The sequence below is a fragment of the Tiliqua scincoides genome, chromosome 4 (assembly GCF_035046505.1).
Source record: "Tiliqua scincoides isolate rTilSci1 chromosome 4, rTilSci1.hap2, whole genome shotgun sequence".
NCBI classification, from domain to species: domain Eukaryota; kingdom Metazoa; phylum Chordata; class Lepidosauria; order Squamata; family Scincidae; genus Tiliqua; species Tiliqua scincoides.
Window position 1 is genome coordinate 161809020 of NC_089824.1, and position 24990 is coordinate 161834009.

Genomic DNA, 24990 nt, shown 5'->3' on the forward strand with positions numbered 1-24990 from the left:
ACAGGACCCTGCTCCAGTTATTACATTAATTCTGGGGTGACATGACAACACCACGGTGGATGGGAATGTAAGCAGCTTTCCTCCCCAGTGTGAACCAAGGCCCCAAAAACTTTTTCAACCAGTTTTTCATCTTTCCATTTCTCCAGTAGCAAAAGTTCTCTGCCTCAAACTTTGAGAACAGTGTGCATGCACGAAGACCTGCAAAAGTGATAACTAAATGGGTTGTACTTCTGAAGGCAAGAATCCTTCATGAAAGCAATGTAACCATTTTTTTTAATATAATGTTTTATTTATTTCTTACAGATACAGGTAAAGAAAATTGGATAGACTTAGGGTTAGGACTACATAGGTTACACATAAGGTGGTGGTCATCGATTATAACATACATTAATCCAAACGAAATTATCCATCAATACAAAAATCATCATATTAATTAATCTACTGATTAATAGTTTAATTAAACAATCAATATTTTTCCTCTAACCTTATCTAACTCATCATAAAAAGGCTTCAAATTTTTACTTATACAAACTTCTTACCACTGACCTAATCTCTAAAATAAAATCTTTATCCAATTCTTAATATCTAATATCGCATCTAAAAGGAATACCTTCAATTACCATGGTATTACACACTTCAATGTCTCTTATAACATATTATATATCATTTTCCATATCTATCCAATCATAAAAAAGCTTCAAAATTTCACTTATAAACTCCTCTTATCACTAAACTAACATCTAAAATAAGATCTCTTATCTAATTCTTAGTTTCTAACATCACATCTAAAAAAAAATATCTCCAATTACAATTCTTTTTCAAAAAATATCCCTTATTTATCTTAATACCACTTAATTTTCACAATATTTATATTTCCAATTACATCTATTTTGACTTAATATGGTTTAAAAAAAATTCCTACTTATTGTTTAGCCATTTTAACTTTCTGTCTTAGTGCTTACTTTGTTCTCTGTCTACAACTCTTTTTTTTTAAAAAAAAATACCCCTTATCTAAATACCACAATTTTCACCAAATTTATATTTCAAATTTTCATTTACATCTATTTTGACTTAATACGAATAAAAAAATTTTTTACTTATTGTTCAGCCATTTTAACTTTCTATCTTGCTTGCTTTGTTCTCTGTCTTATCAGTGCTCCTTTTTATTCCTCCCACTGTTTCTTCCACTTCTTTTTCTTCCTGAATCTCTCAAATTTCTTGGCTCCTCTCTGTTTTTCTTTCTTCTTCTTCATTCTGTTGTTAATTCTGTTTTTGATCCATAAATTCTTCCTCTTCTTGAGACAGCTTGCTCCCTGCACGTTCCCTCTTTTTCCTTCCTTAAGACGCTTAATTGTTATAATAACAATTACTTCTTCCGTCTCCTGTCTGATTTAAAAATAGTCCACTTCTTTAATTTCACCCTCCTGCGTGCTTATAAGAGAGGAGCTTGTTCGCTTGATTTGTTCAGATAATTTTCTGACCTGTTGTTCCATTTCTCTTCTAAAATTCATCAAGAAATCCCTTAATAAGTTCTGGCTGTTACCAACATCCTTTAGATTTTGAAATGCCATTTTTGTCAGCATCAAGTCCAGCCGCTTGTTATAGGGCTACTTTCCAATTTTTGTATCCAAAAAATATAAGTCAATATTCCAAATCCAATCAATATCAATGTCAAATCAGTCAAAACATTAAAGAGTTATCCAAATCTTTATCTTGGCTGCCTTCTTCCAAAAAGGGTATATCAATAATCCAAAACAATAACAGAGTCAAAATAGGTTAGTATGCCTTTAAGTGAGCAGGACAGCAGGACAGATTTCAAGCCTGTTGCTGGGAAAGTGAAAGTAAAGGTGTTTTCCTTTTTTCTTTTTTTCCCTTTTGAGCCGATGAATATTAGTCATTTCTTTTCCTCTTATTTATTTCTCTTCAGTGCATACCATCAAAATACTCGTGTTACTCCAGCAGGGGAAATCCAAATTCACTTGTTTCCCCTCTGGGCGGCTACCGGCCAACATAAATAATCTTAAAATTATCTCTTCCTCCTTCTGATGTCTTGATTACAGTTCTCATTAAAGCCTTCTAAATAAAGGCAAGTTTACTCACAGTTTAAAGCTTTTTTCACTGCTATGTTGTTGTATCTAGGTCGTGGGGGGGAAGTTCTCGGCTTTCCATATCTCCAAAACGGCGAGCGGGATAGATGTGATTCAGCACAAAGCAAACGGAGAAAAATCCTTGAAATTGCCTGTTTCAAAGGACTCCCCTGTTCAAGCTATCAGCTCTTCGTACCTTCTTCCTGGCACCGAAGAGTGCCTTAGTTGTTGAGGCACATGAAAAACACATCTATTTAGCAATCTCCCCAGGAGCCCCGCGAGGTTCGTTGCTACTTCGAGGAGTGTTGGCTCCGCCCCGTAACCATTTTTTTTTTACAGCAACTCCTGTAGTTACTACCAAACAGGAAGCACTTTAATTATTTAATCAAAACAGATGCCAACAGTCTGTTCTTATGGGACTGTCAGACTTGGCAGAAGTTTGTTATCATCTTGTTTTCTTCAGAAGACATTCACAGTCCTCTTTTTGTCCTGGGTCAGCTTTTCCACTTCCTTCATGAAACGGAGGCACAGCTCATCCTGCCACGGCAAAGCCACACACTGAACAGCCACAGGGAGTCCCACCCCTTTTTCCACTGCCTGCAGAAACAAGACACAGTAAGAGGGTTTTCCACCAATGCAAGACCAACCACTGGCGTACCTAGGGGGGCAGATGGGGCAAATGCCCCGACCCTCCTGGGGTCCCTCTTGGAGCCTCACCTCCCACCCACCCCCAGGAGCACTGCGGAGAGGCAGCTTGCTGCCTCTCTGTCAGCGCCTCAGCGCCAACTGAACCGCCCCCTTCCCCTCCTCCTTTATAGGAGGATAGGAGACAGGCACTCTAGAGAGGCACTGACGCTCTAGGGAGCCCGTCTCATCTCCTCCTATAAAGGAGGAGGGGAGATGGGGCGGCCCAGTCATCGCTGAGATGCTGACAGAGAGGCAGCTTCCCACTGCCTCCCAGGAGTGCTCCTGGGTGCACCTGCTCGGCCTCTGAGGGCGTCCCTCAGAGGCAGAACGGAAGCGGCGCGCGCCTCCTCCGACTTTGGAGGAGACATGTGCCACTTCCCAGCCCAGGTCGCCCCTGCTCAGCCTCAGAGGGCGTCCCTCAGAGGCGGAGGGAAAGCGGCACACACCTCCTCCGACTTTGGAGGAGATGCATGCCGCTTCCCGGCCCCCACGGAGCCTTCTGCACAGCTTACAAGCTGGGCGGAGGTCTCCACTGCCGCGGTTTGGGGCGACTAGAAGACGCTGCCATGGAGACCCCCGCAGCGCGGAAGGCTCTGTGGGGGCCTCAGCTGCCTCCTCCGTTCCCCTTTGTTTTCAAAGGGGGAACGGAGGAGGCAGCTGCGTGGACGTAATTGTGGTGATGATGATGTCACCACAATTACTTCCGGGTCAGGTGTGCAGGGGGGGTGGAGAAGGGGGGCAAAATGGGGTATAGGGAGGGTGGACACCTCTGAGACCAACCATCACCCTCATGCATAAGAGCTGCAGAGAAGGCCCAGCTATATACCTTTGCAAAGTTCCTGTCCCACATATCACCGTAGTACCCTTTCAGACTTTTCAGGTCCTCCTCATCCTCCTTGGTCACTGTTGTGACAGGCACCACTCCAGCAGGAAAGTCCAAGTAGTTATACAACATGGTGTAACAGGATGCCACTGCAGAGATAGAAGACAGCCTCCACTGGATCAGGTTATTACAGTATAGTCCAGCTAAGATGACTAAGGCTCCAATCCTATCCAATGTTCCAGCACCAATGTATGCACAATGCAGCCCCAAGGAAAGGGGACAAATGTTAAATTACTTTGAGGTGGCCTCTGTGACTGCTTCTCCACCTCAGGATGCAGTGCACACCCCATTGGCCTGGCTGCATCAGTGCTGAAAAGTTGGATAGAACTGGACCCTAAGACTGCAATTCTGCACTTTCCTGGGAGTAAGGACCACTGAATACAATAGTATTTACTTCTGAATAGGCATGCATAGGGTTGTGATATAAATCACCTCTCTCCCAGCAATATTAGGATTATTAGTAATCTATAACACTTTTAGAGCAAGGTGTGCTTTATAATTCCAAACTCCCATTACATGTCCTATGAGGCAGATAACTGCCCTTCCCATTTTAGAGAAGGGATAAGTTAATGGAGATCAATCACTTGATATGGATCCATTTGTACATGGCCGCCTCAATGCTAGTGCTTCCCAGGAAGACACACTGATGATCTGGAGACTTTCCAAGGTATTGGGTTGATCCACACAGTAATCCCTTTACAAAATGTTATGGTTCTTGCCTAGAGCACATGTCACATAAGTTATTTTTTATAGCAACTGCAACTGGGAAAGGTGTACTTTAAAGGAGTCATTAAAGGAGTACTAGTCCACTTCAGACATGTTTTGCAAGCAGCATGTACGTACCTGATACTTTTCCTGGAAATCCAATTGTAAAAGCCGGCCCCAGAGTAGGACAAAGCAAAACATCCAGATCTAGTTTCTTCCATTCAGCAATGAATTCCTGCCTGTATTCCTAAAATAGGGGTATAAGAAAATATAGGCATACTTCAGGTAGAAAAATGGCATAGAATTGGCAGGGAACAGGAATATAATTGGAACAACCACCATGGCTCTGGTCCAAACGCAGCTAAGTGAAAGTAAAAAGATCCAAAGACACTGAATTAGACAAATGCACAAAAATGCCAGACTTTCTGAAACAACAGAATCTGGAATAAGAGAACAAGATTCATGTTACATTTTAAATATGAGGTAAGGTCATAATATTCTATGTTTATAGCAATTTGAAACAGTTGCATATGTATCAAAATGGCGTGGTGCTTCTGCCACTGAATCCATATAAGAGAGATTTTGGGAATCCTGGAAACAGCAATTCTCAAAACATAGGTGAAATGGGTCAATTTGTTGGGGCTTTCTAACTGTTTTTGAAGTTCAAGTCCTCTTCAGCTACACAATTCCAATTTTGGGGGCAGACAAGAGTGACCAAATAAGAAAAGCCTGCTGGTACCTTCACACAGGGCCAGTTTCTTGATGACCTTCTCTATGTTCCATGTGAATTTATAGATGCTCCAGAATTTGTAATACCCCAGAAGAGATGAGGGAGTTTGGAGACATTTGGTTGCCAAAATGGTCACACAGTTTATTTAAGATTCAAGAGACTAAAAGTACATCTCGCAGTCATCCTGTGGGTGTGCCAGCCAATAGTGCATGTAAGTTTGTATTTCAAATCTGATTTCAAATTTTCAGCTTGCACGCACACACAATTATTTACAAAGATGCTATGTGCAAAACATGACACCAAAAATGTATGGCACTGCCATTCAAGAACAGGAAGCCTGCTCACATCATTACCTGCTTGTAAAGAGTTTTGCTTCAGTGGGCATTAAGCCATAGCTAGAGGCAGTCTAAAATGGTTTTATTTTTTCATGGATGGTAGTGTTATCCTAAAAAGGGAACTAAAAGCAGTGTTGTAGCAGTGTTATGTGTTTTTATTCCAAATTAATATTTTAAAGCATTTTATCAAGTGTAATCACTGTCTTATAGGTAGTATATGTTTTTATACCTGTGGCACAGGAATAAAAAAAGGAATTCCTCACCTATGAATCTCCTGTTCTGGAAAGAGGGAAGGGGGGCATTCATCACTGATGGGTAGTCCCTCCCACTGCAAGAGGCAGGGCCAAAATGGATTTGGTCTCCTCCCAGGAGGAGGGCTTCCCAGTCCTCAGTCTGCGTAGCTGAGCCGGAAAACCAGGAATCCTCCTTTGCTTCCTATAGTACCGCAGTAAACCTGCGGTCAAATGCTCAAAGAGAAAATTGTTTAGAGAAAGCAGGCAATCAAAAGTGCCAGGTAGCAGGCGGAAGGCCTGGCTGCCTACCCCATTACTGGCCGTCCAGTCTACCACCCTGCGTGTGCTGATGATGCAGTGACAGGCCAACGATAGAGTGGTGGGCTGAATGCCCCCCTTCCCTCTTTCCAGAACAGGAGATTCACAGGTAAGGAATTCCTTTTTCCTCTGTAAGAGGAAAGGGGCGCATTCATCACTGATGGGATGTGAAAGAGCAGTAACGTAAGGGAGGGCAGAGTTGGACTGGACCTCACAATGGCACCACCTTCTACAGGACCTTTCTGCGGTGGCCAAAGCAGCAGCACTGACTCTGTAGCACCAAGTAAAAGAACTTGGGGAGGACCAGGTTATAGTCCTGCAGATGTCCCCCAGGGAGCCTATTCCTTCGAATGCCGTCGAGGTAGCTGCCTCTCAAACAGAGTGAACCATAATGCCAGGGGTTCCTTTCCTGAAATCCAGTGGGAAGCCTCAATGGCTGTCTTCAGCCACCTGGAAAGCGCTGTCCTGGAGGCATGCTACCCCACTGCTTTCCCCTGAAATTGATAAACAAGGGCATCCATTGTACATAATGTCTCAATGTGCTCCATGTAGAAACTGAGCACTCTATGGACATCCATCATGTGCCATACCTTCTTTGGCATGTGTAAGGTTGGGGCAGAAAAAAGGAAGTACTACTTCCCAAGTCCTGTGGAACCAGGTATTTACCTTTGGAATAAAGGCCAGGTCAAGCCAGAGCACAACCCAGTCCTTGTGGAAGGTGCATAGGCTGACATTCACCGAGGGCACTCCAATCTCAGAGACCCTTCATGCCAAGGTAACAGAGCAGCAGAAACGTGTTGAGAGAAACCTTGGCCATGGGCTCAACAGGCAAAACCATCATGGCTGAGGACCCTATGGAAATCCCAGCTAGGGAATTGATGTACCCTGGAAAGATAGAGAAGTGCCACTCCTTTCAGGAAACACTTAGTTCTAACTTTGGTGGCAGAACCTCCCTCTGCACATACCAACTCCTAAACTTATTCCAGGTTGCTCCATAGATCCTCCTGTGTGAACAGGTCTGACCTAAAGGTAGCCTCCAGCGCTCTACCTTTTTCTGGAGAAGGTCCAAAACCCATGAGCCTCTGGGCCAGGGCAGGGCGATGAGAATCACCTCTGCCTGCTCTACCCTGATATTTTTCAGACCTTGTCTGCAAACTATTACCCTGAAGACCTGGAGATGCAATGGCCACTGTGTTTCGCTCACATGCTGCCTGCTCAGTCATTTGGTGGCTACGTCTATCACCCCTGAGAGATGCTTGGCCCTTATAGATGCCAAGTGTTCCTCTACTCATAGCAGGAGCTGGCTAGTCACCTCCATGATCTCTCTGGAGCAAGTACTGCCCTGGCGGCTGACAAAGGCCTTGGCAGCCATTGAGTCTGCCCTGATTAGCCCATGACTCCGTTATCACTGCTTGGAAGCTCTGTGGGCCATGCAAATGACCCTTAGTTTCAGCCAGTTGATACTGTTCCTGTTCTCATTGCCAGTCCAGGTTCCCCGTGCTACATTCTGATCCATACATGCACCCCAATGTGCACAGACTTGCGTCTGTGATGACAACAAAACAAGGTGGGATCCCCAGGTTGGCCCCCTGGGCATGCCTCCCCAAGGCCAGCCACCAGGCTAAGTTCAGCCTCAGGTACTCTGGGATTTTAACCTGGATCTGCACCCTGCGCTCTATCTGATGGAGGTTAGGACGGAGGTAATCCTAAAGATATTGTAATCTGAATCAGGACCATGAGATGATGGCCTATCAGGACACCATGAGCCCCTGTAGCCTGGCCAGAGACATGAGGTCCATCTTGTTTGCCTTCCTTGTCCTGTTGAACAACTGGGACAGGAATTGTTGGCACTCTACAGACAGAGAAGCCGAGAAACATCCTCATGTTGATCAGGAGACTTAGGTGCTCTACCACTGGGTGGGGACAAACGAGCTCTGCTTCTCACCTACCACAAGGCCATGATCCCAGAGACAGGCTAGGGTGATCCTGACATGCTCTATGGCCTGAGATTCTGTGGGGAACCTGATCCAGAGGACATCCAGGTAAGGGATGAAACGCCATGAAATGCCATGAAGGCGCATATGAGCCACCAGAATCTTGGAGAAGACCTCAGGTGCTGCAGTTAAACCAAGTGGCATCAATGTGCATTGGTAGAGCCACTTGCCATAGCCAAAGCACAGGAACTTGTTCAGCCATTTTAGGTACAGGATGGCCTACAAGTCCTTGTTCTGATGGAAACCAAAAACAAAATATACCCCCTTGACCCTCTGCTTGGGTGGCACTATGTCGATAGTTCTAATGTCAAGGTGACGGCCATCAACTTCTGATGGTGTTTCATCAGATCCCTTGATACCAGGACTGGTCAAAAACACTCTCAGGCAACCCTGATAAAATCCAGGGCAAATCCCTGTGACACCATCTGATGGACCCATGCATCAGAGGTGGACCCTAGCAGGCGGGCTGCGAATGCCAGAACACAGCCACTGATGGGGATGGACTCATCTCCAGACCCGGCATCATGCATTTCTCTCGTCTTTACCAGATCCGGGGGTTTGTGAGCTGCAGGAGACAGTGCCCCTGCCTCTAGGAACACCCCTGGTCCTGTTCCACCTGTTCCTTCCCCTCTGTGAGGACTCTCCAGCACAGGGACCTGAGGAGAAGAGCTGATGGAACGAGCCTTGATTTTGGTGGGTTCTTCTTCCCAGTGGGTAAACCTTGTGCTTGTCCTTAGTTTCAATTAAGAATGGATCAAGCACTTCTCCAAAAAGCTTGGAACCCTTGGAAAGGGACTCCTACCAACCTGGTAAGGGAAGCTGAGCCCCCCTCCCACTGTCTTAGATAGATATAAGCTTTTCTTGCAGCTTCTGAGCATGCTCAGAAGACTCTACAGCCAGTGAAAGCAACAGAGCTCAGAGGGAGTCGGGGGATTAGAAATGTACTCAGAAGCATTCGGCACGATTCACAAATGCTCCACAATCACTTTAATAGGTACATGGCAGTGATATTTCGTTTACTGAGCAGGATATTGCATTTTTCACTTTATGGCGATGTTATTTCACAAATTCCATTTTAGATTGCCCCTACCCATAGCCTATTTAACAATATGTTATCAGTATCATGATTACTCTTAATTGTATTTATGTTCATTATTAAGTAATTTATAAAAACAACTCAACTGTGAACCACCTGTGGAGAAAAGGTGGGATGCAAGTCATAGTAATAAATAAAACCGTTAGTTTTATTTAGACAGAAAATGGGTTATCATTTGTGCCTCGAGGCTGCTGACGGTCATGTAAGTTTTGTTCAGTGGCGTCACTAGGCTTTGTGTCACCCAGTGCGGGAGGCCAGCGCGTCACCCCCATGATGTGCAGTGCACCCCCTCTTGTGCAGTGGGCAGTGCCTCTAGCGTCGTCCACATGTGTGAGGCTCACGCACGTGCACGATGCTAAATCTAACTGCAGCCAAGTTTGGAGGTGCCTGCGAGCCCTTCCAAACTCAGTTGCAGGTGCCTCTAGTGCCGTGCACATGCACGAGGCTCACGCATGTGCACGACGCTAGATCTAACTGCAGCCGAGTTCGGAAGGGCTCACGGGCACCTCCAAACTCGGCCGTAGGTGCCTCTAGCGTCGTGCGAATGTGCGAGGCACACGCACAACGCTAGATCTAACTGCAGCTGAGTTCGGAAGGACAGGAACTCGGCTGCAGGTTTGCGGCTGTGGCGTCGCAGGGGGCGGGGGCGCGTGGCGCATCACCCCCCACAGCGCGTCACCTGGTGCGGCCCACACCCCCCACACCCCCCGAGCAACGCCAGTGGTTTTGTTAGACATTACATTGCAAGAGAATCTTTATAAAAATGTTAAATATTAAAAAGGATTTTACCTCAATTTCGGTGTGAAGTTCCCAGAGTTCTTTCACAGACCTTTCATTTTAAAGAGAAAAAGAAACCACAGCTTTTATGTTGACATTAGGGGCAGAACCACACAATACCCTGACAAGTGTGTATCACTGAAGGGGAGGTGAGAGTGGGAGGAGCTACAAGTGGGTACTGCCAGTGGGAGGAAGGCGCAATTACCTTTTCCCTGCTAACAGAATCTCCCCCTAAGTATGTTGTCCCACCCAAGACCAGGTTGTTTTCCCCTTAAACTTACTTCCAGTTTAGAGCCCAACTTAGTGTGGGAAGAAGGAATAGTTAAATACAGTAAACCTGAAGGCACAGTTAAGCATCCTTCACCAATTTTCCCTTCAAAGTGCCACCTCCAGATTTGCATCACACAAGAAAACAAAGAGATAGAGACCTCCATTTCCATAGTAAAGTTGTAGGTTACTGAAACTGGCTGTGAACATAAAATCATCCAAGAATGGAGTATCAGAAGGCTTAAGTTACTGCCACAAGTGTTCCACGACTTCAATCACAATGAAGCTGAGGCCAAATATCTCAAATTCTTTAAAAGCAAAAATACAAATCAGCAACATGACTAAAGGCACAATCCTAGAAATGATTTGGGCCAGCGCATGTCCTCTGCACCAGCCTAGGAGGGCTGCAAACGTGCCATAAGGCATGTTTGCACCTCCTCGAGAGGAAGCCAGGCCAGTGCTCCAAGAAGCGCCGGCCTGTGGAGGCTGATGCAAGCCTCCGCGCTGGCTTCCTCTCTGAGGCTTGCGTTGGCCTTGGGCTGACGCAAGCCGCAAAGGTAGGTGGGGGGACGTGGGAGGGAGGTGTTCCTTGGCGGGGGGAGGGTGGGCGGCCCCGTGAGCAGATGGGCAGGGAGTGGGAGGCATGGCTGGGATCCACCAGTTATGCCGGATCTCAACCCGTTTCCAAGGAGAACAGACCCATAGGGGCCCTTGCTTCCCCTTGCCTCTGGCTAAGCCACTTCTGGCCACTATCCTCTTGGCTTGCCTGCTCCAGCTCAGAATAGGATTGCGCCCTACAATGTGCAAACGGCAGCAACAACCAACTTGAAAGTGAGAAAAAAAGGAGACTGGCAGTACATAATGCATAGGGTAGGCATCTCTTGTTCTGGTCATTAAACATACCCCTTTATATCACTGGTTCCTGGTCCTTGAGACCCTGAGAAGTGGTCCATGAGGTTTCAGAAGAAATAAAAAGATTGCCTTTGATCATGTCCAGCATCTCTCTGAGCAAGCACTCCCCATTGGACCACCAGAGAGGACTGAAGTGTCAGCTGCAGCTGTGGGCAGTCTATTCTCCACCCTCTCTGGTAGTCCATGGGGGAGTACTTGCTTGGGAGACACTGTCCCATAGACCACTGAACAAACCACATGCAAGCACAGCTGGCACATCCCCTTGGACTAACAAATTTAATTGTATTTTTTTGCGTGCAGGGGAGTGGGAAGGGGGCTTGCGTGTGATCCACAACGATTTCAATTTTTGCCGCAGTGGTTCATGGGTTCCTGAAGGTTGGGAACCATTGCTTTATATCAGGGGTCTCCAAACTTTTTGACCAGAGGGCTGCATGAAATATCTGGCGCAGTGCTGAGGGCTGGAAAAAAATTTAAATATAAAATTTAAATAAATTAGAGATGGAACTTAGATGAATGAATAAATGAATGAATGGGCTCATTCACTCAGCTTCTCTAGCCCTCAGAACACCTTCCAGGTGTAATCAGAGCACAGCTCTGGTCATGTTCAGTCAAGTGGGACAGAGGCTTTCAGGGGACAAGAGGCTGGCCGCGGGCCAGATAGAGGCTCGCTGCGGGCCGCGTCTGGCCCCTGCGCCAGGGTTTGGAGAACCCTGCTTTATATCATCCAATGAGAAGAATGCACAGCTTCCCCCACTCATTCCTTCCCCAGTCTTATCATTTGCCTTCTTCAATGGTTGTGGGATCAGAAGACAACAAGAAGTAGACAAGAATAGCATGAAAAAGAGAGGAGCTAAAGCTGCCTTCTCTCCCAGTGCACCAAGGGATTGAATCATGGTATTTTATGAATGTAGAAGGTCGCAATCCTATAAATGCCTTTCTTAAGGTGTTTTTTTTTTTTTTGGCATATCACTCCTTACCTGTTGCGTATGTTTTTCAGACCTTTTGATAGGCGAGGACTCTGGGGAAATGAAAGAAGAATTGACATGACATATTTCCTTGTATGGTTTCAAGTTTAAAATAAAATCCCACCACCAAAGTGCCACATGTGGGAATCTAAAAAAAGGAAGACGATACACTGGACAAGAAAAGACACTCCCTTAGTTTGCTGAGGCAGTTTCTTTGATAAGCTGGAGGCCAGAGATAGGGAAGGAATTTCAAGGAGAGATATACAAGATCCAACAGACTCCCAGAAAAGAACCAAGAAAACAATGCACAGGGGCTTGGTTAATGCTCTCTAATACTCCAAAGAGTAAAGACATTGGATTAGCATAAGATTTGGTGGATGACCCTAGAGGTGTGGGTCTATTGTTCTTTTGTGGGCCCTAAAGGGCCTTGCTCAACTCTAGTGGTTGGATGCCCCCAAAGGTTGTGCCATGCCTGACAGTCAGACAAGTGCACTTACTTCAGAAAATGTCCATATGGCATCTTCAAGCAGGGGAGCAATAAGACAAGGCACAGGGGGGGAAAGGGTGTTCTTTTTAAATTTCTTGGATTTGATGCATTTCTTGCATTAACCTTTTCCAAGTGGTGAAGACCAGAAGTGATTGTGAGGAGCTCCAGAAGGATCTCTCCAGACTGGCAGAATGGGCAGCAAAATGGCAGATGCGCTTCAATGTCAGTAAGTGTAAGGTCATGCACATTGGGGCAAAAAATCAAAACTTTACATATAGGCTGATGGGTTCTGAGCTGTCTGTGACAGATCAGGAGAGAGATCTTGGGGTGGTGGTGGACAGGTCGATGAAAGTGTCGACCCAATGTGCGGCGGCAGTGAAGAAGGCCAATTCTATGCTTGGGATCATTACGAAGGGTATTGAGAACAAAACGGCTAATATTATAATGCCGTTGTACAAATCGATGGTAAGGCCACACCTGGAGTATTGTGTCCAGTTCTGGTCGCTGCAACTCAAAAAAGACATAGTGGAAATGGAAAAGGTGCAAAAGAGAGCGACTAAGATGATTACAGGGCTGGGGCACCTTCCTTATGAGGAAAGGCTACAGCGTTTGGGCCTCTTCAGTCTAGAAAAGAGGCGCCTCAGGGGGGACATGATTGAGACATACAAAATTATGCATGGGAAGGATAAAGTGGATAGAAAGATGCTCTTTACACTCTCACATAACACCAGAACCAGGGGACAGCCACTAAAATTGAGTATTGGGAGAGTTAGAACAGACAAAGGAAAATATTTCTTTACTTAGCGTGTGGTTGGTCTGTGGAACTCCTTGCCACAGGATGTGGTGATGGCGTCTGGCCTGGACGCCTTTAAAAGGGGATTGGACAAGTTTCTGGAGGAAAAATCCATTAAGGGTTACAAGCCATGATGTGCATGTACAACCTCCTGATTTTAGAAATGGGCTATGTCAGAAGGCCAGATGCAAGGGAGGACACCAGGATGCAGGTCTCTTGTTATCTGGTGTGCTCCCTGGGGCATTTGGTGGGCCGCTGTGAGATACAGGAAGCTGGACTAGATGGGCCTATGGCCTGATCCAGTGGGGCTGTTCTTATGTTCTTAACCTTAGACAAGAGGGTCATAAGATGGTTTGGGCTCCACACATTTTTAACACTGACCATTCACAAAAGACACGTGTCGGGGCATTTTAAAACAAATAAGGGTTCACACATTTCAAGACAGAAGGAAGCCAACAGCACAATGCAAACTCTTTCATCCCCATCTGTATTTATAGGGGGCCCCCATATCTGCGGATCCTATATCTGCAGTTTCAGGTAACCGTGGACATAGGGAACTCCCCTCCTCCCTCACCGCATACCCATCAAATCATTTTAAACACTTACCAGGGCAAAAATAGAGTCCGGTGAAGTATTTAAAATGATGTAATGGGTGCATGGGAGGACTGCAGGGGTGGGGGCATCCGTGGTAGCTGCAGACCCCATGGTATCCGCAGAGGGCAACAGATCCCCCACAGATACCGAGGCACACCTGTACCCTTAAACACATTTTAATGGCTCTCAGTGACAGGAATACAGTCTTCCCATGACAGTTTATTACATGACGCATATATTCATAACAGGAAGACACGTTATAGTTCCCTGATCTAGAATTCTATTTGTTAAAATGAAAGCCATATTCTTTATTCTGCAATCTGTAAATATCTGGAGATCAACATCTATTTTTTACTGAAAACAACAAAGGTGCAAGAACCTCCTTTGAAATTAGATGGAAATAATCAAGGAGGTCACACTATTTCCTATTTACAGAGACAACTTTGTTCTCATACAGTGAGTATAACGCTATGGCCACAATTACGAACAACGACACTCTCTTTAGCAAATTGAAAGATGTTCATGGGAAAGAAGTCTTACTATTGGTCCAATGATCCAGGATAGAACACTTTTTAGACAATCAGGTATTCTTGTTAACATCACCATCTCCTTAATTTTGGGATCTTCAGACTCCCCTTTACTGAAAGGCCAAGACAGACAATCAGACTTCAAAAGCTTTTCAACACATTTTCTATTCTCTTTATCTTCAATTTTTCAGCGCATCCACACACACCCCATACCAACTGCCACCACTTTTGTTCAGAAATGTCTCTTCCCAGCCTATAGCCATTAACTCTTCTATGTAGGAATTAGAGCTGCAACCCTATGCAAACCTACTTGGGAGTCAGCCCCAATGACAAGAATTGAACTTACTTCTGAGTAGACATGCATAGGATTGCACTATTAGTATCCAATAAAAATTTCCAAATCCAGCATAAGGATCATACCACCAATGCAAGCGACAAAGCAGCTGACCAACACAAAGGCATTACAAAAGTAAGGCTACTGCATCATTGGTAGGTTGTTGGTGAAAAGCCACAGGATATCCTCACAAGAAAAGCTGAGCTGAATCCAACCAAAGATCTATCCAGTCCAGGGCTTGTAAGTTTTTCCAAACATTACTGGTGCTTCTCGTCCTTTTTGGTTTACCTTGTTATCTGCACACACTTGCCTGGCCAGAGTTTTCAGTTCTGGTAGTGGAAGTCTTGCCTAATTAAAACTAAAGGAAGCCTACTTCCTTTTATAGCTTCCTTGATTCTGCTTGTTAGCATCTTCTTGGACTTACTTGCATCTTTGCTTAGCTGGTAGCACCAAATTCTTGTGGAATTTGTATTTAGTGGTTTAGACCAACCATTTTCAAGCACTGTGCTGTGGCACATTTGTGTGCTGTGAATGGTCTACAGGTGTGCCGTGGGAGTTTGGGGAAGGGACAATTATTAATAGGGCCATTGGGGGATTTGAGCCCCTCACCAGCAACGTGGTGCACCTTGACAATTTTAGTGGCTTTTCAGTGTGCCATGAGATGAAAAAGGTTGAAAATCACTGTTTTAGGCTGCTAAAGATTTATAGCTTCCAAGTGCCCAGAGCACTCAGGCTGGATTCTATGGACCTTCTGTGCTTGTAAAAGCTGCAAAAGCTTGGACAAAACTGTGGCAACTGTAACTAACAGGGAGACTGTTTCACATAATTCTTGGCCCAATTCTAAGCAGTGCACACTCCAGCACAACACGTGCTGCATTGGTGCTAGCTGTTGCAAAAGTACTGCAAAGCTTTGTGACGGTGCAGCACTTGCCAGCACTGGTGCAAAGGCTCACGCAGGCCCATGCATGCAGGCAGAAGACCCAGTACATGCTGGATTCAGTAAGTTCTGAGCCCAGCGGCGCAGAAGCAGGGCAGATCAGGCCCAGAAGGGGTTGTGATCAGGGCAGCTGCGCAGATCATATCCTATCCCCCATCCTGGGCCTGAGGTTCCAACATTTAGTTCATGCAGGTTCAAGTAGACCAATTGTGGCTGCTGGGGCTTACACCTGGGCAAGAGGATTAATGTCCCTTTACCTCAAGGAAACAACTAGCCTCCAACTTCCCCCATAGGATGCAGTGCAGCCTGCACTGGCCCTACTGCATTGGCACGGGAGGGTAGATTGGGTGATGAATTTCATATGCCCTACACCATAATGCCCTACAGCAGTGTTTCTCAAACTCTGGGTCGGGACCCACTAGGTGGGTCGTGAGACAATTTCAGGTGGGTCCCCCATTCATTTCAATATTTTATTTTTAATATATTAGACTTGATGCTACCATTATATGTGACTGCATTTGGGGAAATGTTATAGACCTGTACTTTTAACAAACTACTATGTATAATCTTTTAACACTGATAGTAAAGGAAACTTACCCCTTGGTAAGTATGGGTAGAATTATAGCCTAGGAGAGTTAAAAATTTTCCTGCTTGATGATGCCCTTTCCAGTCATGACATCACTTCTGATGGATCCCAACAGATTCTCATTCTGTCCAGGTGGGTCCCGGTGCTAAATGTGTGAGAACCACTGCCCTACAGCTTACGTCAATTCACAGGCTTAGGATTGTCATTTAGAGGCAGATGGTATTTAAGCATCAGAAGACTGAGAGCCAAGTGACTTCCCAAACAATATGTCAAAAATGACAGAAACATAAGTTGTAACAAAGGAAGAGGCAGATCTCTCTGCACATCACCCTGTGCACTTAATTGCCTTTTCTCATAAACACACAACAGTTCAGACCATACTCACAAGCTTTCCAAAAAGGTGGCACCACCATCAGCAAACATCCCCCTACTGAAAATGTTGAACATAAAGTGCTCCATGCGAATGGGCTTGAAGGGCACCAGCTTAAAAAGAAACAGAGAAAATATTGCAATGCTATGAGCAAATTTAATGTGCATGAAATCATGCATCCTTTCAGTAAGCAGGGTGCAAACAGATTCTCCTCCTTCCTCCCAATTGTTACTAGAGAGGCTGTTACTATGGAAGTTCTTGAGAATGAAACAATGGGCGCAATCCTAACCTGTTTTCCAGCACCAACATAAAAGCAATGCAGGTCTGAGGCAAGGGGACAAACATTGCCTTACTTTGAGGAGGCCTCCATGACTGCCACCCAACTGCAGGATGCAGCACTTGCCCTATTGGCACAGCTATGCCAGTGCTGGAAAGGTGGTTAGGATTTGGGCCAATGTTGCTCAAACAGAGGAGCCAAGACACTCTTGCACAGTACCAGCACTGGCCCAGTGATACATAACATAAGATGCTTCCTGATTTCCACCCTCTTCCAGTGATAAAAGGCATTTTCAAAAAAAACTCAATACAATTGTTGTAATGAAGCAGCTCTAATGAATACCCTCAAGGCTTGAGGGGCTTGACCCAGCCTTCATCTGCCCCCACTACCCATCACTTATGGACTTGGGGTTAAAAAAACAAAACAAAAACACACACACCAGAAAAATGACACTCAAACATTTCTCTCCCTATATTTACACAAGCTTGCAAACTTCAGGAGTTCAGTTCTTTGCAGGGCAGTTAGCAGCTAACTGATTTTTGAACAGCCTCAGGACTCGAGGCAATTAGTTATCTGATCTTTCCATCAGATGTGTTTTCATTGGAAGGTCTGCAGAAACTGGGTCCCAACCCACAGTTTGAGAACTGCTGCTTTAGACCACGGGTGTCCAAACTTTTTGGCAGAAGGGCCACATCATTTCTCTGACACTGCGTTGGGGGCCAGGGAAAAAAGAATTAATTTACATTTCAAATTTGAATAAATTTACATAAATGAATATATTAGAGATGGAACTTATATAAATGAAAGAAGGTCTTGCAATAGTTCAAGGCCTATAAAAGGCCTTGCACAAAGCAAGGCCAGCTTTTCCTTCGCTGCTGCTGCTGCATCACAGATGTGAAAGAGCAAGCAGTGGAGGAATCCCTCATCCCACAGCTCATGTGAGAGGTCGAACAGTTGGCTGTCACGCTGAGAGCAGTTGCATCAGGCCAGTGCGGGCTCCAGCAAGTTTCTGGAGGGCCAGAGGCTCCCTGGAGAAGGGGAAAAATGCATCCCTTTAAAATCACAGTTATAAAAAACTGCTTTTCTTACTGTTGTAAAGAGACAGTCATGTAAGCGATTACAGGTATAACCTAATTATCCAGGGATTTTTCTATTTCAACATGATGAGAAGGGCCCTTTAAATTAAAGGAAAAAAAATCATTTAACAATAGCCTCCTTAATGGGAGAGAAGGCAGCCAGCTAACAATTCATCAATCCATCCATCATTTTCTCTCTAGGCAACCCCTCCCTTCCCCCTGAGCACATGAAAGAAAGATAATCACTTCATATTGGTGAAGAGAGGGGTTACTGGCTGGCTGGAGTGAAGCCTTTCTAAGTGCTTGGACTGATTGATGGATTGTCTACTTAATGACTCACAAAGGTCAGCATGGCTGTTTTTAAATAGTTCAGCAAAGGGACATTGTTTTTTAAACAGATTTGCTTTAATGTGATTTTTGCCACATTTGGGAATGGAATCAAAGAAAGAGACTCAACCTGTGTTAGCATTTCAGGAGGAGTGGTCACCACTATACAAACCTCCTTTTCCCAACATCAAACCATTATTACACTGGAAGGCAAGTTCAGGAGTGGCACGAATGAAGAAATAAAAATGCACCTTCCAATCAAGACCAGCACATACCCTCCTTCCCAGTCAGACAAGCACACTTGGTTTGGGGCGCTGGAGAAATTTCCCTTTCTCAGATAATTTCACATCTCTATCCACTGCACTCCTCTTGGGCTGCTTCCCCCCCTTTATAATAAATAATAGTCTTTAAGTTAAAGGCCTTTTAATTAAGTTAAAGTTGTTTAAAATTTAGGCCTTGTAAGTTAACACTAAAGACCTTTTAGGCCTTAAGCTATAAACATTTGAGTACTTTTTAGGCCTTATGTTTTAGAGAGTAATTTAATTTTAGGCCTTACATTTAAGGCCTTAAGTTAAAGGCCTTTTTAAGCCTTATGTTTTAGGTATGTTTTAAACCTTTTTGGGCCTAAAACATTTTAGGCATTATGTTTTTGCACTTTTTGGCCTTGTGTTTTAGGCCTTAAGAAGTTGTGCAAATTTTAGGCCTTACATATCGGGCATTTTTTCGCCTAAAAATTTTTGGCCTTACATTTTAGGCCTTTTTTAAATCTCATGTTCTATACTGTTTTAGATCTTAAGTTAAAAGGCATTTACGTTTTAGGCCTTCATAGGCTTAAAAAGTTTTAAACCTTTTTTGGCCTTATGTTTTAGGCCTTGCCCTCTAGGCCTTTTTTGGCCTTATGTGAAAGATGCTTAAATTTTAGACCTATATTTTATAGGTCTATCCCATTTTAGTTCTTGTTAAAGGCTTTTACATTATAGGCCTAAAATGTTTTAGACCTTATGTTAAAGGCATTTCAATTTTAGACCTTTTCAGGCCCAAAAAAGTTTTAGGCTTTTTTATGCTTTGCATTTTAGGCCTTTTTTGGTATTAAAGGTGTTAAAATGTTAGAGGCATAAAATTTAAGGCCTTTTAGGCATTGTTAAAGGCATTAAGTTTTAGGCATTTTTAGGCCCTAGGTTTTGGATCATCTTAGGCCTTTTTATGCCTAAAAACTTATAGGCCTTTTTAAGAAATGTTTTAGAGCCCAATCCTATCCGCACTTACTTGGCACTTACTTGGCAGTAAGCCCCATTGACTATAACACTTACTTCTGAGTAGACAGGCATAGGATTGAGCTGTTAGTCATTACCGCCATTCCATCTCTATCCCTGGTCAGAACATGACAAGTACAGATAAGACAAAGAGTATACCTACTGTGTGGCCAGCCTTCTCTAGAAGCTGCTTGGTTTCCAGAACAGCCCTTCCCATGGAAGGACTTGGCTCAAGGAAAGTATCACTGGTATAGTATCCTATTCGGAGGGATTGAGAACTGGTGAACACCTGGAATAAGAAAAGGGAAGAGAACAATTTTTGCAAAAACTATGTCTGAACACATGGCAAATACTGAATCACATATTTGCAGCTAAAGGGCAGGAGTTAGGCTCAGACACACCTCCACAGCACACAACCCCTACCAAAGGATCCATTACCCTGCAACGATAAATTCCTTCCCCACCGTAGCCCTCAGAAATGCACGTTCCCCTTAAGACCAATTTCTGCCATGCAGTATTCACCACACCCCCTCTGTTCAAGCAGGGTATTTCCAAGCTCTAGCCAGAGGCACTACAGTTTCTTTCTTCAAACTGGATTCAAGGAGCCAAGTATCTCACCCCTAGAGACAAGACCAAGCTCAATACACTTCTGCTAGCGCATTCAGCTTACAATGCGGTTCCTTGTGCAGCAAGCAAGTCATCTCCTTAGATGGGTTGGGGTAAGAACATGCAAGATGGGTGAGGGAGTGTGAAGTACCTTCTGTACCCTTTAACCTTCCTCCTACTCTGCAAAACTTTTTGCGGTGCGTAACAAGGATACAGAACCACAATGGAGGTAGTACCACCTATGCTCAAACAGCAAAGTTTTCCAAAAGTCCAACTTGTTTTCTGTTAACAAAAAATGGCATCTCTGTATACATCCAATGTGTATTTTTTACATTTCTTATCATTTATTCAACCCTACCTATAATATATTAATTTATTGCTATGTTCTTTTGTTGTTGTTGACTACATTTCTTTGGTTAAAGTTCATGGAAAGCAGCCACTTGAGAACACAAGACCTACAGGAGAGGTGCCAATTGTTCAAGTACCATTTGCCTTGGTTGCGCTGCCTGTCAAGAGACATGCTGTTTAACAAATCAAGTTGCTTTAATGCTTCTGTGTACACATTGTGTTCATGTCCAGAAAAAACTACATATTCCTGAATTGTTTACAAAAATTGTTATGCTGCATATAGCCCACTCTTCCACTTTTCAGGATAGCTTTATCTATCACAGTGACATCAAATCCTCTCTAGAAGCAACTCTGAAAGCAACTGTCATGAAGAAAGTGGAATGGGTAAAGGCTGGCAAGGAAGTGTTGAAGAATAGGACAGAACTCTTAAAAGATCGAATGATAAGGCTAACATGAAAAATAATTGTGCTACTGCTTCCCCACCCCTCACAAGTGGTACCATTCCACCCCTCACAAGAGGGGTACTATTCCAACCATTGGAATGAAACGGAAAATTCATTCAGAGGTGTCATGTCACACACTTTTTTTCACTACAGTTTACCAGAGTGTTTCTAATTTTACACATTGTCAGCCACCTCTGGATTTGCAAAATCAAAACATGAGGTACTTTCAAAAATTAAAATGTATCCCTGGATAACCCACAGAGATACCCACCAAGAGCTACCTAACAGAAATGGGAGACACAGAGGTTTCATTCACTTTCCAGTCTTCCACCATAATTCCCATTAGCAGGGCAAGGAATAACTCTTGTTCCCACAAAGTCCTATTCCTTCAAACCTCTCACCTGCTCATTGAAGGGAATGGGAGGCACCGTGGGGTCCAGCTGAAACATGTCCTCACACAGTAGAGCTCTTAGGCAGAGAGCTAGGCTGTCAACATCCCTTGCCATTGGTCCTGCACCTGCAATAGCTGGAATAAAAGAGAAAGAATAGTCATCTTGATCATCACTTTTGGAAAATACATCTGGGAGCAATGTGAGAGGGCACATTTTATCACAGTCATATCACAGCTCTTTCCCCCTGCCCCTACAAAGCAGGTTGCAGGAAGTTCAGAAAGAGAGGACTCCTAAACTCATTTTGGTTTTCCCAGAATTGGGTCCTTGCTACCAAAAGGCCTTAATGAAGTGAGATATCTGCAAAAATTAACTACACAAAGGGAATTATGGAAGAAACGGATGTGCTATTCCCTTACTCCAGGAAAGCACAAGGCAACATGGAGCCCAAACAAGCAGACACCTTTTTGAAGACTTCTTAGAAGTCCCACTCGCAGCAATATAATTTCAGTTTTAAAAGCTGTGCTAACTGTCATGACTGCAGAGCAAAACTAAGCTTGAAAGAGCTCATTTTCAAACATATGAAAGGCTGAAAAGGGTTGTTTCTTTTTGTATGTGATCACCTCAGCTATGTACAGAAAACATGGAAATGTGGTGCTCTATTTTCGATGTGGCATCCTACTTTTTTTCAAGCAAATGATATCACTTACCTGATTTCTGTCCACGGATGCTGGGTATAATTCCTTTTTTACTGTGAAAAGACCACACACCAAAATGACCAGTCAGCAAAAATGGCAGGATCCACAAGTTTTAACACTAACATTTCTCTAATGCTCCAACTGGAAAGACAGGATGAGTTTTCTCTTTTATCTTCCTGTTTGAAGCCGCATATTAGTAACTGATAATGTTATTGAATGTCTTCTACTGCAAGAAGATGGTTTCCTCTAAATATACTGTTGGTTAAAGTGTTTGTTTTTTGTAGCTAGAAAAACATTTTAGAAAGACAGCTGATTGTAAATGGAGACCTCTCCTTCATGGAAAAAGATTGCCATGTTCCAGACAGCCAATGAAAGGGGCAATTCCAAAAATAACTCATACCCATAAATCAAATCTGGGGGGAAAAAACAAACACAGAAAGAGGAGTGCACAGAACACATCAGATGCATGATCTGATCATGGGCATACTCCATAAAAATGAGTAGACTATGGAAGCCACCCTAGCCCCAGAATCTTAGACAGATGTTTCAAGTATCTTTGAATCTCCCACTGAACAGCGCAAGGCAGGGCATCGACAACCATCTAACTCTTCCATTTGTTCAAATAAATATAGGAAGTTCACCACTGATCTTTTGAACATGCAATGATGCAGTTGCTGATTTTTGCTACTTGACACCCACAGGATCCTCTAATAGACAAGGGGTCTGGATCTTGAAGAACTACCCATGTGACTGTGCCAGAGAAACATTTTTACATGCATTTAGTCTGAATAACTTAAGCTAAACACCTTCTTTAGGAAACTTCAACATTGCACAATACAGTACCTAAGTCTGTTGCCTGTGGTTTTGAATCCACAAATTCCACAGAAAGCAGCTGGGATGCGAATACTCCCTCCGACATCTGTGCCAATACCCAGAATGGATCCTCCACTTTTAACGAGGGCAGCATCCCCACCTGAGGAACCACCTGGGCTTTTGGTGTGATCCAGAGGATGCACTGTCTGGCCAAAAATTAGGTTGCTGCAGTCAAAGCTGGAAAAAAGAGAGAATGGAAACAAGAACCACCAGTAAGGGCTGCCCCATACCCTCTGCATATCCACGTCCCATTCCCCCCCAACCCCACATCAGGTGTCTGTCCATGACCTGGCTCGGTCTACCATGGTAGTTCCCTTGCCCAGTCTCTCATGTCTTGTGGTGAGATGCAATACTCCAGTTGGCTCTTTCTGCTAACGGAGGTGTGCTGGGGAGAGAATCACCATCTCATTTTTGCTGGACGACATACAGCTTACAGCTCTATCTGGAAGTCTGAGGACTGGACTGAATGTGGTTTGGGTTGAAAGCCATTTTAAATTATAGCACTCGGTTCTGAAAGATGTGAAGTGACATTAAAAATGGGGCCTTGAGCATGTGCAGGTTACCTCGCTTTTAACCACTAAAGAAACAACAACTAGCAACTAGAAGACCGACAGTTGCTAGTCCCAGAACTACAGCTTTCTTGATGTCAGACAGCTCTCATTTTAAAATAAGAAGCACAAACACAAAAGTTATTTAAACTCCCACTAACAAAACACTGGGAGAAGGGGAATCTTTAGATGTGAATGTATCCGTATCTGTTATGATATAAGCCCCAGGCCTATAGTCAATTTACAGGGTGGATAGAGCAAGGCTAGGCCCTGATGTCTTGGCCTGCATACATGCAGTGTAGCACTGATGCATCATGGGATTGGCTGATGCATCATCCCTGCTGTGCCCTGTTGCAACACCCTGCAATACCATGTCACCAGACAATGAGTCATGTGACCACCAGATCCTAGCTCGCCTCTCATTGGCCAGTGCCAATATATATTGCAGTGTGTGCAAGCTGTTGTGTGGGAGATGTTATGTGGAGTGTCTGTGGGAAGCTACGTCGCTGGAGTTGGTGATTGAGAAAAGTGCTGCTTGCTTGCTGAGCTGCCTTTGCTTTGTAAATATTGTACCTATCTTCAAGTAAAGGACATTTGGTGGTGAAGCACTGCCGTGTCTATGCCTCGTTATTTAGCAGGAGTATCTGCCTGACCTTGAGTCTCTGGAGCTGCGGTGTCGGATACATACTGCAACAGTATCTAGCAGGTATGGAAGATCTACTCTATTGCTATTCAGAGACAGATTTCATAACTAGTCAGTACAATAGAGATCAGCTGGCTAATGGACAAGCAACAGTTTCTCCTCCCCCATAGCTAAACAAAACTATTTGCTGTATCCCATTGTCATTGCCCACTATTTAAATTCTTTCTCATAGCACCAACATCGCTTCTAGATTGTAGAAGCACAGTTATAGGTCAAATTACGGGCTAGTTTTATGGTGTGTGATTGACATCCTTAAGATTATTATTATTATTATTAACAGTATTTATATACCGCTTTTCAACTAAAAGTTCACAAAGCGGTTTACAGAGAAAAATCAAATAACTAAATGGCTCCCTGTCCCAAAAGGGCTCACAATCTAAAAAGATGCAAAAAGAACACCAGCAGACAGCCACTAGAACAGACAGTGCTAGGGTGAGGTGGGCCAGTTACTCTCCCCCTGCTAAAAAAAGGAGCACCCACTTGAAAAAGTGCGATTTTCCCTAGGGACAACTGAGTATTATCCTGAACAGTACTTATGTATTTTCTGTTTAGCTGGCAGGAAGTACTTCCACACATCATACAGTACTTCCATATAAAAGGGTTCACAGTTTGCAACAGAAGAGCAAAATTGAATCCAGTGGCGTAGCTAGTGAGGGATGAGGAGGCGGTCCGCTCCAGGTACCAGCCTTGGGGGATGACACCACAAATGACTCAACATCGCTGAGGTTAAGAATAATCCCATCATGCTATACTGTTGGATGCGGAATTTCTAGCAGAATGCAATGCAAAAAACCGGAGTGAAATATCTTCGCCACTGACTGGACCTAAATTT

General features: G+C 44.1%; 1 protein-coding gene across 1 annotated transcript in view; it reads right to left on the reverse strand.

The window, feature by feature from the left end:
* Positions 1–304: 304 nt before the first annotated feature.
* The window catches only part of LOC136647910 (vitamin D3 hydroxylase-associated protein-like), a 31918-nt gene continuing 7232 nt past the window's right edge, over positions 305–24990 (reverse strand). The window contains exons 5-15 of the mRNA XM_066623787.1: positions 22878–23084; positions 22047–22087; positions 21349–21473; positions 19714–19839; positions 16633–16730; positions 14404–14503; positions 12002–12042; positions 9858–9897; positions 4501–4609; positions 3601–3746; positions 305–2684 (exon numbers count right to left, since the gene is read on the reverse strand). Coding sequence (XP_066479884.1) covers positions 2547–2684; positions 3601–3746; positions 4501–4609; positions 9858–9897; positions 12002–12042; positions 14404–14503; positions 16633–16730; positions 19714–19839; positions 21349–21473; positions 22047–22087; positions 22878–23084 — 1171 coding nt within the window. The 3' untranslated portion in view covers positions 305–2546. The remainder of the gene's footprint in view (positions 2685–3600; positions 3747–4500; positions 4610–9857; positions 9898–12001; positions 12043–14403; positions 14504–16632; positions 16731–19713; positions 19840–21348; positions 21474–22046; positions 22088–22877; positions 23085–24990) is intronic.